Here is a 17444-nt window from a genome sequence, read left to right on the forward strand (position 1 = left end):
GACGGGAACCGTGCCCCATTTTCTAGTACAATTACCTTTCTTGGAATTGCTGTGAGTTACTTTATCAGGATTATGGTCAATTAGAAAAGTTTCTTGGTCTTGAAAATACAGCAGTTCATCTTGTAGTGTTAATTAGTAATTACTATCCTCTTTGTACAGAAACTTGAGTGGAAACAAACTCAACGGTCCAATTCCGGCTGGACTCTTGGAAAAACAGAACAATGGGCGGCTGTCACTAAGGTTCGCACTCTATCGAAACAACTTTATATATCATAATGATTATAATTCAAAACTATTACTACTATCATCAGTTTGCGTTCCCAGCCCCAAAAAATTTGACCAAGTTAGGCTTTTGCCATCTATCAGCTATGTGTTGCAGTAGATATCCGTACTCCAAAGCACACTATTCGTACTTATCATTTCAAGTCTTATATTGTTTCATCTTCTGTTGATTCTAGCGTGGGAGGAAATCCGCATATTCTTGTTACAGTTTTATACAAAGAAAAGAACAAGTTTATTTTTCCATCAGTAGCAGCAGTCGTTTTAACTTCTGTCCTTGCAACTGCAGTGGCTATTTTATGGGGCTTTAAGAGAAGGAAAGAAGGTATGAACACCGCTAACCTTATATATTGACTCAGAAATAAGAATTTCTAGCACTGCATGAGCACACAGAGAATTGCCAAGGGTATCTCAAGCTGTAAGGAGGAAATCTGAGAGGACTAGTATACATTAACTCGTCCACGAAACAGTTTTTCTTATATTTATTTTCTTTTCTTAATCAAGTCAGAATCATTAAATCTACTCCTAGCTGTGTTCAATGAAATGAGAAACTAATTTTTTTTTTCTTTTTTTTTCTTTTTTTTAATTGCAGTAGAGAAATGGTGGTTATCGTTGATTATAGTAGGAGCAGCTCTATTGGTTCCCCTGTTCTGCTACTTATGCTATTCGGTATGGAAAAAACGCAAGGCTAAAGGTATGACCAGCTGGAAAAAACAAATATGATTATAAATTCTGAATCATGCATGGTGATTAGAATGTCATTTCTATGCATCTAATTTAGCGGAGAGAATAATGAATCAAAAGAAGCTATTACGTGAGCTTGGAGACAACATTCCACCTCTCTCAACATATGGCAACACAATAGCAGCAGAAAATGAACAGAGCATGAAGCATGAGCTGAATATATTCAATTTCCAAACCATTGCTGCCGCTACAAACGATTTCTCAATTACAAATATTCTCGGAAAGGGTGGTTTTGGTGCAGTTTATAAGGTAAAATATTGCTTACCTTCATTGATAGAAGTTGCATAAGAAGCAATTTTCATAAGTTTTCATTTCAGGGAATATTACTTGATGGGCAAGAAATAGCAATAAAGAGACTCTCAAGAAGTTCTAACCAAGGAATTGAAGAGTTCCATAATGAGGCTAAGCTCATTGCAAAACTCCAACATACTAATCTTGTTAGACTTTTAGGATGTTCTCTGCAGGGAGAAAAAAGGATTTTAGTCTATGAGTACATGCCTAACAAAAGCTTGGACTTCTTCATTTTCGGTAGCTTTCTTCATAAAAATCAAGATTTTACAACTCGAGCTTCTCCCTAAACACTGATCTACACATTTTTTATTTGTTGTTTTGTGATAGATTCTCATAGAAAGACACTATTAAACTGGAAGAAACGGTTCAACATAATTGAAGGAATTGCTCAAGGACTTATTTATCTACATAAATACTCAAGATTAAGAGTGATTCACAGAGACTTGAAAGCCAGCAATATTTTACTAGATGATCAAATGAATCCAAAAATATCTGATTTTGGTATGGCTAGAATCTTTGGGGTGAATGAATCTGTAGCAAATACAAATAGAATAGTTGGGACATAGTAAGTATATGGTAAATTTATAATAAAAAAACATCGAGTGTGTTCCTTTTTTCTGTAACTAATAATGATGTTTCATTTTTACAGTGGCTATATGTTTCCAGAGTATGCCATGAATGGTATTGTCTCAATAAAAACAGATGTATATAGCTTTGGAGTTTTAGTATTAGAGATTGTGAGGGGCAAGAAGAACAGTGGTTACTATCACACAGAGCATCCACTCAATCTTGTAGGATATGTAAGTTCTCCAAAAAAATTGTAATTTTCATAAAGGTATAAAGTCTAACCTCGATCACTTGTGTTTTAGGCATAGCAACTGTGGAATGAAGGTAAAGGCTACGAGCTGAGAGATCCAACAATAGATGAATCTTGCTATTCTGATGAACTATTGAGATGCCTTCATGTGGGTCTCTTGTGCGTACAAGACCAGGCAATTGACAGACCCACAATGCTAGAAGTCGTATCCATGCTCACAAATGAAACTATGCTTCTACCTGCACCAAAACAACCAGCGTTTTATATCAGTGATACTACTCAAGAGTCAGAAAATCTTGGAAAAAACGTAGAAAATTGTTCCATAAATAGTGTAACAATCTCCGTGATGGATGCTAGATAAACTTAGTGGTAATTTACTTATCTAGTATCAATGAAAAGTACAAGCAGACACACACCTAAGCATTCATCTGATCTAATCCAAAGAATGAATGTTTCCTTAACTCACACTCATGTATATCATATATGCCATTGCAATTTATCACATTTTTGGGCTTCTGTGTAATTGGAGTACCAAATTATTAAGGTTATCATAGAGTTGTTTTTCAAGATAATTCCCAAGGATCAGGTTAGCGATTGACTTTTCGTCTAATAGGCTAATGTCCTTATCTCCAATATGCTCACATTTTTATATCAGTATAATACAATCGAATTTATAAATTTTGCAAGTGCCTCCTGAAAATTCCATATATGTACTAAAATTTAATTACGTGGAATAAGATTTTAGAACTTCCATTTCTATAAATTAATTTAATTACCCCTTTTAGTCAACAGATGATATATATATATATATATATCATCTGTTGACTAAAAGGAGTAATTAAATTAATTTATAGAACTGGAAGTTCTAAAATCTTTACTAAAAAATCACTCTTCATGAATGACAAAAAGCTATTGAATAAATAAAATTTCTTGTAAATCTTCATACTTAATTATATAATTACCATATTCAGGAGTATCTAAAAACATATATAATAGGATAAAGTTTTTAAAATAAGAAATTGATTAAGACTAAAAACAGTATTATAGAAAAGATATGGTATAGTATGGTTAGCAAAGAAACTATTATAATTTAAAATATATTAAAACAGTGAAAAAAGATGATGTTAAAATTATGAAGAAGTGTTAATATTAAGTCAGTTTGTTGAGGTAGAAATTGTTTTATTATTTTCATTTTTTGTGAATTACTACAATGATTCATCTTTTCAACCAAGGAAGACAAGATGAATCAACACTGGCCACAGAAGCCTTTTTCAAGAGTTTCTAGGGATCAAGCTGGACATTAATTCATATGGATATACGCAAGTATACGAAATCATGCAAGTATAAAGCTCGAGTAAACGAGTGTCGAATCCCAAGGGAACTAATACCTACCAAGTTACCACACTAGTATATTCTATTGCTATTTGATAAAACAGAACTTTAAGAATGACTTTAATGAAATAAAATAATAAACTAAAAACTAAACAGTAAATAAATGCAGGATTTGTAAACACTTTGATGTAAAGATCAATATGGCTAAACCTAGGGCATAGATTTCGTACCAATTTAATCCTATGCATTGACATCTGTTGTTAACCTAATCAAGCGTTTTCTAAAAGCCAAATCCCCTATTATTCCACTAACTCTCTCTCGAGCAATTAGCAAATTAACCCTTAAGCAACAACCCAAGATATCTCTAAGTTGGATTTAGGAGCTAAGAGATCATTAAGCTCTATGTAATTTACCGGAGCCTCACAGATCGCGGTAACCTATCTCTAACGTTCGCTCAATCTATGGTTTTATTACTTAAGACAAATCAGGTTTCATCTCTCGATCTCAACCTAACCCATGATATCATTCAACTCTCGGGCCCTTAAGAATTGAAAGCATTATACACAATAATAAAACTTAGAATTAAAAGCTCAATAAGAATTAACAATAATCCAGGTCAACACATATTCATAAATTGGGCTACATCTTAGCCCTAGAAAATAAAATTAGTTCATACTGAAAATAAAAAAATCCATCATTCTATTCAATGACATCAGTTCAAGAAAAAGACAAAAACTTTTCTAATCGGTGAACGAGAGCTTTCAGGATCCCGATCTTCAATTTGGTAGCCGTCCTCTTCTTTCTCCAAAATCCCCTCTTAACTTCTTAAAGACTCCCTTTTATATCTCCCTGGCTTCTCTGGTTGTGCTTAGGAAAAAGACTAGAAAAGTTAGCCCATTCAGATTCGGATTTGGATAATGAATTAACACACACCTGTAACCCATCGTCGCGGCGGTAAGAATGGTCGCTGTGACGATCGTTCTTTCTGTCCTAGGAATCCGTAATCTTCAGAATTTGAACAAGTCATCAACATGAACATTGTATCTCTATGAATAAGCTTTCCAACGCCACCAGAATCGTCGAATTCCGATTTCTACAGCTCAAGTTATGACAGAAACATCGAGGCATACTCATGATGAAGGATTTCCAGATTTTTCGTAACATCTTCGACGTGCCACAACTTCCTCATTTCGACCTTGATTCTTGTGCCGTTTATTCCTACGCATTGTGAATCCTATCGGCATCATTCTTTTCCCTTCAAAAACCCGTTTGAGCCTAAAAACACTCAAAATACACCCGTGATCCCATAAATGGTATTTATGAAAGAAATAATCCAAATTTCACACTTTAAACACATTTTTCCATAAATAAACCAATTAAATCACTAACAAAATATAAGCATTCAAGCTCTTATCAATTACTTCTCCCCTTCTTATAGCTGATGTCCTTCTCTTAAGATGCTCAACCATCTGTTTTAATTGCAAACAAATACAATTGGTTCGAGAATTCTGCAAGTGCAAAGACATTTACCCACCCAAAGTTTAGCGAACCTACAAGTTCCCACCTGTGGTTTCATAAATTGCAAATTCTCACATAATTTTAAATTTCAAACATTAACTTTAGAATTTAAAATGGTACTTAGGTCTTTTTATCCTAAAATAGTTAATTTCTTTCATCCCCAAATTAGTAAAATTTTAAAATAACCCTCAACGTCTCAAAATTTTCTCACAACCCAACCCTTCCTCTTGGCTCCAACTCCTCCACCACGACCACCACCAACACCACTAGGGTCAGATCTAGCCACCATAGAGAAGAGGAAAGGAGAAAGAGGAAGAGAAAAGAGAAGAGAGAAAGAGACGGAGAAGAGATAAGGAGAAAGAGAGCGAGAAAAGAGAGGAGAGAAAGAGGGGGACAAAAGGTGGCAGTGGCTAAATCTGGCTATCGAGATCTAGTTGCTACGAAGAAGAGGGAAGGAGAAAGAGCGGGAAAAAGGTGGAGAGAGAGAGAAGAAGATCCTTACAACTAGATTTGGTTGCCGAGATTTGGCCATTGCGGAGAAGAGGAAGGTTGAAGAAGATGTTATTGAAACAAATTTGAAAGGAAGATGATTTATTTTACTAATTCTATTAATTTGAGGGTTAGAAAGTAATTTATTAATTTACTCATTATTAAAATAAGGGGTAAAAAGGTATCTGACTAGTCAAACCTGGTCAAAGGAATATTTACTTTATTGAAGTTCAAAATTGGGTAGGAATTTACAATTTATGTAACCACGGGTCAAAACTTATATATTGGCTAAACCTTGGGTGGGTAAATGTCCTTTACTCTTCCATAAATGATACTAACAAACATGCTTAGAGTACGTATAGATTATCTATTCATAGCAATTTGAATTGTATGAGACACACAAGAAAATTACTTGAATGACTCATATTTTAAACCAAGAGAGACCCAGATCTAAAGTCAATGAGTCAACAGTTGCCATTTAAGTCTTTTTCAAATGCGAGAGTACTCTCTCCTGGGGATTGGGTATTGGCGATTAAGTTCATCTTCTAATAGGCTGATGTCCTTGTCTCTAAATGCTCAACTTTATTAGTTTCAATGAAAATTATTTCAAAATTCACTAGTGCCCCATGAAATATGAATCCGTTTGTTTTATTATTTCATACCCTATTCCCAAAATATTTATTTATTTAATTATTGAGAAATACTATTATATTTTAATTACTTTTAGACCTTTTAAGTTTATTAATTTAATTAAACACCCCTAGAAAAAAGTTTTAAAAATTAATAAAACACTCCCACCTACCCATGGTTGATGGTGGTTGTCGGAATCTATTAGAATGGCTTAGAAACGATCGAAACTGACTGGTAATTCGTCGATTTGGCCGTTAGCGACAACCAAAGAAATACATTGTTGACCAATAATGAGACCAATATTTAGCCATCGTGATGACCAAATCTGGCATTGCGGCCGTCGACGGCCAAATACCTTTTCCTACGTCATAAAGCTTTGCCAGCTAGATTATGGCGGTGGTGGCCGGAATCTGGCACTATGGGCGGGTGACGATGTTTTTGTCATTTTACAAATTTTATATATAGGGTATTTAGTTAAATTAGCAAACCTAGGGTGTTTTTTTTTTTTTTTTTTTTTTTGTTAATTTTTAAATTTACCTTTGAGTACTCACCTATTCAATGTCCAATATTATTCTCAAAATCCTATCCAAAAAACAAAACAAACGGACCCAGAGGATACACCATATATTATTGATAATAATACGATATACATTCATAACATTTTGAATTGTATGAGACGCGTGAGCAGAAAATCGAATTGGCAGTGGGGATTTAAAGATGTTGACATCTGTTCATTCATATGTACAACTTCTCTTATTGTGTGTATCCTCTAACTATATTAAACGAATTCCTATGACAATTTCCGTGTCTTTATGCCTCTCAGGTTTATCAGCATGATTGTGGAGTCCCGGAATATTCACGATATACAGATTTGAAAACAGGCAGCAATTATGTTCCCGATGCAACCTTCATGAGACTAGGGTAACATGTAGGTGTTACCGAAATACAAAAATGATGCCCTGGAACAACAATTCTACAACCTTAAAGCTTCCCTGAAGGGTCCAGAAATTGTTACAAATATCACATCTTTAGTTATGAGTTTTGGGTATTTTAATGATAAAACGTTTTTGAGAAAAGTGAAATCTAAAAGCGAATCCGAGGAACAAAAAATGCTTGTATAATCATCTCATAAATTACTCTTGTTTGAGTTTCGTCTATTGATTAAGTGCTGGGGTAGCTTACAGATTTTGGTTCGTCGAGAAATTGAATATAATAGTTGCGTGGAGAATCAATTAACAAAAGAAAAAACAAACCCCACACATTATCGGAAAGCGGAAGTTTTTAGCTTTTTCTCATTGACTTGAGCGTCAAAATTCTGTTTTTGATGTGTTTCACATCAGTCGGCTAGTTTGTTCAAAGTCTATATTTTTCGGAGACAAATTCATTTAAGATGTGGAAAATTAATTAACTTGATATATTTAATTTATGATATTTAATTAGTATTGTCAAACTCCTATTATTAGCCATATTCAAGACATATCTTTTGAGAATCCTTCATATTTTCTAAATTGTATCTTTAGAAAGACCAGCTGAAAGCCAGAGTCAATGAACAACAGTTACCATAGAGGCCTTTTTCAAGAGTACTTTCTCAAGGATGAGGTTGGCCATTACTTCCCCTCTTATTGGCTAATGTCCTTGTCCTAATTGTCCTTTATATACATTACAAACTATTACAATTGAATTTTTAAATTCTGCAAGTGCCCCCGAAATTCCACAAGGTACTAAAATTCAATTTAAATAGATATAAATGAGTTGACTTATACTAGAAAAATTAACTGACATTGCTATTATATATTGTTCATCGTTATGGTCTTTCGTATGCATCATAAATTACTGCAATAGACTGGAAGAAACCGAATTCCCATCATATTCAATGTTGACCAAAAAGACTTATATATATTACATAATACAAGTTCTTTATGAAAAAGACAAGAAGTTGATTAAGCTGACAAAGAATATAATAAAATTTGCTAACACAACAAGTTGATGTGATTCTAGCGTAATAAAAAAATGCAAAAACTGAATTGAACCGATAAACGAATCGAAAAAATTCAAAAAACCAGATTTTCGATTCGGTACCAGTTCGAAAAAATAAAAAAAGATAAATGAAACTAGTTTTTTGAATCGGTTTTACAAATATATATATTAAATAACAAATAATTTCATTTCGGACTTTTATTTGTATCAATTTTTAATGTATTGTTAGGAGTGGTCAATGGCTATATATTAATGTTTAATTTTTATTTGGATATATATTGTTATATTTACAATTTAATTAGGAAAAATTAAAAAAAAATAAGTTTTATAAAAAAAAAAGGGAAAACCATTTCAAAACCGATTAGCGCCTTTTTTAAGTGGTTAACGGTTTTTCGGTTAATCAAAAAATCGATTTTCCCTCCAAACGGTTCGGTTTTGGTTCGGTTCAAAAAAGCGGTTTAAACACCTAGAGTAACTGAATAAACATGAATAAGTAAAAATAAAAAAATATAGGTATTCGTTGAGAATTTCTATTCGTTGAGAAATTTGTGATGGAAAGCTGAGTAATATCACTTATGAATATAATAGTTGCGTGTGAGAATCAATTAACCATCAATTATTCGGAAAGCAGAAGTTTTTAGCTTTTCTCATTGACTTGAGCATCAAAATTCTTTTATTTGCATGTATTTCACATCAGTCGGCCCATGTCATGCCTTTAAGCTTTAGGACCAGTTATTTTCCGAAGACAAATTATTAACTTGTGGAAAATTAATTAACTTGTATATTAATTTGATAGTTAATTAGTATTGTCAAACTCTATATTAGCCATATTTAAGACATATCCTTGGAGAATCCTTCATATTTTCTAAATGTAACCAAGGAAAACCAGCTAAAAGCCAGAGTCAATGAGTCAACCGTTTCGTAAAGGCTTTTTTCAAGAGTACTGTTGGCGATTACTTCCTTCTATTGGCTAATGTCCTTGTCGTAATTGTCCTTTTATAGATATTACAAACATTACAATTGAATTGTTAATTCTGCAAGTGCCTCCGGAAATTCCACAAGGTACTAAAATTTAATTTAAGTAGAATAATAAAATGAGTGACTAGTTACTAGAAAAATTGACTGATATGCTATTATATATGTTCATCGTTATGGTCTTTCGCATAGCATCATAAATTACTGCAATAGATGGAAGAAACCGAATTCCCATATATTCAATTGACCAAAAAGACTTATTAACTTATATATATAATTATATATATAATAATATATTATATATATACACACACTTTAATCTAAACACACTAATGAAAAAGAACAAGAAGTTGATTAAGCTGACAAAGATAATCAAAAATTGCTAACACATACAAGTTGATGTGACATGAAATAACTAATGGATAAGAAAAATTAAAAAATAGGTAGAATTATACTAAACAATAAAAGTTTTAATGGATGATTCTATTTGCTTTGTGTTTAAAAGTAGTTTCTATGAGAATTTGCTTTGGTAAAATTCGTGAATGATTCATATTTCAAACAAGGAAGACCCATCTAACTCAAAGTCAATGAATTAATCAACACGTGCCACATAAGTCGTTTCCAAGATCGTACTCTCCCAGCTGGGATCAAGTTGGAGGTCTCTAAAATGCTCACCTTTTTTAATACTTTGGATTACTTGAAAAATCATATATAGCAACGTAGTACTAAGCATTATCGTTTGCATAGCATTATAAATTGTATGGAACACAAGAGGAAATAAATTGGCGATGGAAATCTAAAGAAGTTGATCTTCTGTGCATTCATAAGTACAGCTTTTTTGTAGTCGATTCACGCCCAGAGTCAATCAGGTTACTAACTCCATCCATATTTAAGTATCAAGATTCAATTTTATTGTTTATTCAATAAGATTTTCTCTTGCTTATCCTTATATCTCCAGGTTTATAGCATAGATTGTGGGATACTGAAAAATCTAGCTACATGGACAAGATGACAGGCATAAATTACACTTCAGATGCAAATTTCATAGAGACCGGTGTAAGAAATATATCATTTGAATACATCAGAAACAGCCTTGAACAACAATTCATGAGCGTGAGAAGCTTCCCTAGGGAAAAAGAAATTGTTACACCTTGAAACTTGCTGTAGCAATAAGTTTTTAATTAGGCAAGATTCATGTACGGAAATTATGATGGCCAAGGAAAGTACCAAGGGTTAATCTCCTTCTTGAAGCTGATCTCTGGGATTCAGTGGAACTTACAAATGCATCCACTATTGCACCAAGGAGATCCTCCATATTCCGAGAAGAACTATATATATGTCTGTCTTGAAAACACAGGCTATGGGACACCTTTCATATCAGCATTAGAATTAAGGTGTCTGAAAAATTCAACTTTAACTTGACACCGGATCATTACTAATCTTCGGCGGTGGGATTTTGGTTCAACAACCAATAAACCAATCAGGTGAGCCAATTATTTATACTACCGCATTTTGGAAAGCAGAATCTTAGTTTTGCTAATTAGTAAGTAACAATGCTCTGTATGTAAGGTACAAAGATGACGTTTATGATCGCATATGGTCTCCTACAACTGCGACAACTGCAAATCAATATTACTCGCTCAGAGTCTTCTATCCGAGCGATTATGCTACACCGTCTACCGTCTTACGAATGCGGTTGTACCGGCAGATAGCAATTTTTCAGTTCAGTTTCAAGCTACTGATCCGATTTCCAATATCATGTCGACTTCTACTTTGCTGAGCTTGAAGGCACCCATCCAACCAGACTAGAGAAATTGAAAAATTTTTTAATGGAAGGAAATTGTGGGATGACCGTTTGAACCTGAATTCTTGGCGGGAGACGGCCTCCACCCGACAATACACAAAGGGGAAGATCATATTGAGCTTTCAATCGAGAAAACTGAGAATTCGACGCTACCGCCCATCCTCAATGCCTTTAGATTATAGAGTGCAAGAGTTTCAAACACTGCTAACAAACCAAAACGATGGTCTGTTTTCCTCCTTACGATTGTTTTTCTTTCCGTATTATTTTCTTGTTCTTAATGGAGGGTTAAGTAGAGCCAATCAGGCAATCACACATGATATAATATTCTTTCTTTTCATGTTAAAAATATTAGTTGATGCCATCATGAATATAAAGTCAAAATACGGAGTGAAAAGAATGGCAAGGAGACCATGTGCACCTACCTTCACTTGTGGCAAGGTCTTAATTGCGCTACGTGGTATGATCCCCCAAGATCATATCGTAAGTTACACTATGAACTTCTAACCTGATCAGCGCAACAATCTTTTAATGAAATTATGAATAAACAAGCAGGAACTTATCATCGAGTGGAATAGCTGGAGACATATCGTATACATATCAGCTCACATCAATACAATATCGTAAGCATCACATAGCCTAACATGAACCGGTGTAAGTTTTCATCCCATAATGATGGGAACCAAGTGAGCTTAATATTTCCAATCACCATTTAGGGACTTATCAACAATAGCTTGACAGGAAGAGTGCCGATTTTCTATCAGAGCGCAACACTTGACAGTCCGTAAGTTCCTTGATCAGGATGATGATGAATAAGCTTTAACTTTGATAGAAGAGCTAAGATTTATTTTAAAAAGTCTTGGACGGTCTTAATATCTATTCAGTTAAACAGAACTCTTGGAATAAAAAAATGGATTACAATTACTAAAAATTCCTTTGCAGAAACCTGACAGAAAACAGACTTGAAGGTTCGATTCCAGTCGGATCATGGAAATGAAGAAGAATGGTCTGATACTAAGGTGATCTTTATACAAACTTTTTTATCACTATGAAGCTTACAAATTACAAACAGAATATGTGCTAAATCAATTAACATATTGGGGAAACCAGCCGAGATGATATATTAATAAATGCCGAAAAAATGCAATTATGCATAGAGCATCGGATTCACGTGATCTGGAGCCCTAGATTGTTGTTAAAATAACCTTTTAATTTTTATTCAGTGTGGACGAGAATCCAAATCTTTGTTCTGACGCTTCTTGCATAGAGAAAAAAAGTTTTATGGTTCTAGTACTAGGAGCAGTCATTCAACTTCTGCCCTCTCAACCGTAATGGCATTTTGTGGAGCTTTAAAAGAAGAAACAGAGGTACGAACACCTTTTATTTTTCAAGATGAAATTAAGGGAAGTCATTTCGTTGATAAAATATTACAACATCACCCTAAAACATTTCCGCATCTGTATCTTGATTATTTTTGTTTATTTTTCTAATCAAATATGAATTCTCAATGTACTCTGCTATGGTGAATCAAATGAGATAATGAAAAAATTTCAATGCAGAAAACAAGGTGGTATTCATGATTATAGTAGGAGCAGCTCTATTGGTTCCTCGTTTTGCTACTTCTGCTATTCAATATGGAGAATTCACCAGGCAAAAGGTAACAGCTAGGAACAACTAATATGATTTCAAAGTATCAATGGAATCTTATTTCTTATATCTGTCTGTCTAATTTAGTGGAGAGCATAATAAACCAGAGAAGATATTGCGTGATTTTGGAGACAATTTGTCATCTCCCTCAGCAGACGGTAAAGGAGTAACACAAGATAAAGATCAGAGCATGAAGCATGAACTAAATAATTTAATTTTCAAACCATTGTTACTGCTACAAACAATTCTCAAGTCAAATGTGCTTGGAAAGGGCGATTTTGGTGCAGTTTACATGGTAAGAATTTGAATTTCTTATATTGAGAGTAGTTGTATAATAAGCAATTGTCATAGAGTTATGATTTCAGGGAACATTACTTGATGGAAAGAAATAGCATAAGAGACTCGAGAGAAATTCTAACCAAGGAGTACGAGAGTTCCAGAATGAAGCTAAGCTTATTGCAAAACTCCAGCATACTAATCTTGTTAGACTTTTAGGATGTTCTCTGCAGGAAGAAGAAAGGATTTTAGTCTATGAGTAGCCTAACAAAAGCTTGGATTCTTCATTTTCGGTAGCTTTCTAATCGTATGAATAATATTTGCAACTCAAGCTTCTCAATCATGACTACTCATTTTTGCTTGTGACAGATTCTCGTAGAAAGAAACTACTAAATTGGAAGAAACGTTTCAATAATTGAAGGAATTGTTCAAGGACTTGTTATTACATAAATACTCAAGATTAAGAGTGATTCATAGAGACTTAAAAGCCAGCAACATTTTACTGGATGATCAAATGAATCCAAAAATATCTGATTTTGGTATGGCTAGAATCTTTGGGGTGAATGAAGAAGCAAATACAAATAGAATGTCGGGACATAGTAAGTATATGTTAATTTACAACCAAAAAACATGGATTATGTTACTTTTTTCAGTTACTAATAATGATGTTTAATTTTTAAAGTGGATATATGTCTCCGAGTATGCCATGAATGGTATTGTCTCAATAAAAAACGGATATATAGCTTCGGAGTTTTAGCTTAGAGATTGTGAGTGGCAAGAAGATAGCGGTTGCTATCACACAGAGCGTCAACTCAATCTTGTAGGATTTGTAAGTTCTCTAATCAAATCGTGTGATATCTCATAAAGGTATAAAAGCTAACCTCCAATTTCTTGTTTAGGCATGGCAGCTGGGGAATGAAGGTAAAGGCTTGGAGCTGAGGATCCACAATGGATGAATCTTGCTCTTGAAGAAGTATGAGATGTCTTCACGTGGGCCTCTGTGCGTACAGACCAGGCAATTGACAGACCCACAATGCCAGAAGTTTTATCCATGCTCACAAAATGAACATTTCTTCTACCTACACCAAAACAACCAGCATTTTATATAATGATACTAGTGAAGAGTCAGAAAATCCTGGAAAAAAAGGTAGAGAATGTTCCATAATACTGTAACAATCTTGGAAATGGAAGCTAGATAAACCTACTACAAATTTAATTGGTTGTTGAGACCACTATAGAGGTGAAAAGAAAATTGCTTTAACATTTCTACTCTTTAATGTAAAATGGGTAATCAGAATGTATGTAATCTATTGAGAACTATGTAAACCTCTACTTTATAGGCTATAAACCTGAGATGTTAAAAAACCTATCTTTTTATACTGTGGCAAATTCATGGTGATTATTAAAAATGTTTCGTTATCATATGAAAATAATTTTCTACTCCAAAATTTAAGAAGAAAAAAAGGGAAAAAAATAAACAAATAAATGGGCCGGCCTGAAGACTGCTCGGCCCGCTCTACTTCAGAAGCAACCCAATAGCTTCAGTTTGTTCAGCTGAAGTGGACAAGGGCCCTTCAAACTTTGAATTCATTATTAATTTAATAAAAAAATTCAATAATGTGTGTTAAATTAAAGAATAAATGTGAGCTCGGTTAATATAGAATAATTGCGGTGGTCCTCAGTTAATTTTTATTTCACTATTTACATTACTAATATGAGATGAGTGGATTTAAAGTAGGATTGGAATATCTCCATAGTGCTTGTAAGCCACCCATAGTCCACAAAGATGTGAAATCCACGAACATCTTACTAAATGAAAAATTCCAAGCCAAATTATTGATTTTGGCCTTTCCAGAACTTTTCCATTAAAAGTGAAATCATATTTCAACAACTATTGCTGGCATCCCTAGATACCTTGATCCTGAGTAAGTTGCCCCATGCCTGTCATAACTATAATCTCGAGAATCCAAAAACTACTATCAAATTTTGATCCTACATGCGAGTAAATACTATTTTCACAATCTATTATATAGTATAGGTACTATATATCACAAAAGTTGATAGAACAAAGTGATGTGTATAGTTTTTGTAAGTTTTAAAGGGGTTACCAAAGATTAAAACTTATGCTGAATGGGTTACTTGTCAATTTAGTGCAAATGAGTTGAGAATAACTTAATTAAAATAGACATAAAACCAAGTAAAGAACACGACTCTTTTACATGGTTTGGCATCAAGCTTACATCCATGGGACCAGTCCAGAGGAAGCAAATCACTATAGAATACTTATGAGTTCAAAATTCAAAGCAAGATAACCACAGTAGAAAACACTCCTTGTTTTCTACACAACAATTCAATCTTTTTGGTTGAACTTCAAGTCATCACAGCAAGCTTCACGGCACAACAACGTCATGTTGAAGAGAGTCCCTCTCAAGGTCAATAATGAAGACAGGACAATAGTACTCTCAAGCTCTCGTCACAAGGAAAAAACAACTTCCTAAGATCCAAATAAGGATAAGTGATGAAGGTATTTAAAGCCTACCAAGCATAGTAAGAAACCTTAACAAAACAAGAACCTCAGAGATATTCAGAGAGGCAGAACAACGTAATCGAGTTTCTTAACAAAAAATAAAACAGGAGAATATAAAGGATGACATGGTAAAGGATGGGGGACAAAAAGTTAAACTTTAACTTTTATGTCTTTCTTTTGCACAAGACATTTTGGGACCACAGACAAGAGAAATATTTATTTTCTTACTAGCAAATAAACGGGAGATAAGTGTAAAGAATAAGACAGAGAATCAATGAAGGAATAATTCTTTCTAGAAGAAAAACAAATGTGTGAGGTGTGATTTGAAGAAAATATCTGCCAGAAATGATGTGAACACTATAGGCAAAAGTGCTCACACTTGTGAAGGTGGCCCTTTAGAAGTGTGTGCACAATGGATCATAAGATGACAAAAACACTAACAATCTCCCCCTTCATCACTTATGATCAAAGCACAATTCAATGACAACATGAGGGAAAAAACATTACTAAGGAGGGAAAACAATAAAAGCAATAATAGAGCATAAAAATCACTCCCCTAAGCAACACACAAACAAACAACAAACAACAACGGAAGTGATGTACCAAGGCTTCCAAAGGAAGCAGAACAATATGACCATCAAGAGGATCTGCAATACAAGGGAGAGATTAGCAAAAAAAAAAAAAAAACCAACAAACAAATCATTGCAAAACGGGAAGGCCAAAAAGGAAACTAAAAACTTTTGCATATAGTTCTGCATATGAAAAGACACCAAAAAAAAAAAAAAAAAAAAATGTGATCACATAAGACAACAGGGATCACACTAACAACCAGTTAATGACAATAATAAGTAAAAGTTTATGTAAAAAAAATGAGTCCAACAATAGTAGTAACATCAACAGCAACATGATCTCCCCTCTTTGATCATAAGAGATCAGCTTTTGAAACAAGAGGATCTCCTGATGGGCTTCTGCCAACAGATTTGACATGAGTTCTACCAGGTGTACTAGCTGAAGGAGGATCAACTGCAAAGGTGATCATAGGAGCAAGGGTGGCCACACCAGAGGCACCCTCTCATTCTGAGAACCAATAGGAGGAGTAACATAGTCAGCATTTGTTTCTCTGTTTGAGGGATTCAGGAGCAGCTATAGAGGCAGAAGTTCCTTTTGCACTTTTCTCAACAGTAGCTCAGACTCATGTTCATCAATAGCACATTCTTCATCATTTCTGCAATGTCATAAAAAAGACTGGATTTTGACCTTCAGGAATAGTATTTCATTGTTAGTGTTGGTATTTAGATCAGCTTGATGTTCAAAGGAACATCAGTCTCTTCAGCAGAAACAGAGCCAACAGGGGCATCCTTGGAACCACTTGAAGTTCCTCTACTCAAAAGATCAGCATTGGTTTCTTTAAGAACAGTTCAAGAGAGTCAAATCAAGCCATCAAGGAGGTGTGAAAAGAGTTTACTTTTTGATCAAGAGCCTGCAATAGCTCACAACACTTTGGACTACCAAGCACTGGATTTTACAGAAAGGGCTTGTAAGGATGAAGGGACATCCATAGTAAGGGCAATAGGCTTGAGAGTTTTAGAAGTGATACTTCTAATTTTGAGGAACTGATCATTTGGTCTTTTTTTAGCCCATAAGAGTAACAATTCTTGTGACCAAGGAAGCGAAGGGCAGAATAAAGGAATTTCCTTCAGACCACTAGTGGTCTTGATCAATTTGTAAATAACAAATGCATGTCGATTTTCTTTCCTGCAATGCCATATAGTAATTGGGTTTTATCAAGTCTTATTAAGGAGTTATGCCTAGATGGAGACCAGTTGGTAACAGTAATTTTAAAAGAGTCATATAAAGAGAAGTGAGCTCATTGACTGGAAGGAATCCACTGTCAGGCCAAATTGTAACCATACCACCACTAAGGTCATAGCCGTAAACTACGTTCCTCTACAGGAATAGACAAGTCATCTCATTTTAACAACATGAAGCTTAACAATTTTCTAATGACATCAGGGCTAAAGTCCATCTAGTACCCTACCCAAATTGGTTTTTGTGATACAGGGTTTGGTCAATATCTTTCCTAAAATGGCATAAAATTCTTGCACAAAGCCGACAGTGGCACAGGTTTCACCATAGTTTTC

General features: G+C 34.2%; 1 protein-coding gene across 1 annotated transcript; it reads left to right on the forward strand.

Annotated features, from left to right (window-relative positions):
* The first annotated feature begins 165 nt into the window (after positions 1-165).
* On the forward strand, positions 166-16920 carry LOC116127335 (G-type lectin S-receptor-like serine/threonine-protein kinase At1g67520). The gene is made up of 9 exons (XM_031412984.1): positions 166-604; positions 872-973; positions 1061-1272; positions 1341-1551; positions 1642-1879; positions 1964-2114; positions 6924-7021; positions 12588-12795; positions 16600-16920. Exons 3-9 carry the CDS (start codon positions 1072-1074, stop codon positions 16918-16920), a joined length of 1428 nt encoding a protein of 475 aa, XP_031268844.1. The 5' UTR covers positions 166-604; positions 872-973; positions 1061-1071.
* Positions 16921-17444: the final 524 nt, after the last annotated feature.

This window comes from Pistacia vera, unplaced genomic scaffold, assembly GCF_008641045.1.
Source record: "Pistacia vera cultivar Batoury unplaced genomic scaffold, PisVer_v2 Contig190, whole genome shotgun sequence".
In the NCBI taxonomy this organism is placed as follows: Eukaryota; Viridiplantae; Streptophyta; class Magnoliopsida; order Sapindales; family Anacardiaceae; genus Pistacia; species Pistacia vera.

What these genes read in the sequence shown, in the direction of transcription:
- LOC116127335 (XM_031412984.1), top strand. Translation starts at nt 1,072, where the DNA reads ATGAATCAAAAGAAGCTATTACGTGAGCTTGGAGACAACATTCCACCT. An exon ending in CTTGGACTTCTTCATTTTCG is followed by an intron (nt 1,552 to 1,641) that starts GTAGCTTTCTTC and finishes GTTTTGTGATAG; the next exon opens with ATTCTCATAGAAAGACACTA. An exon ending in CACTCAATCTTGTAGGATAT is followed by an intron (nt 2,115 to 6,923) that starts GTAAGTTCTCCA and finishes TATGCCTCTCAG; the next exon opens with GTTTATCAGCATGATTGTGG.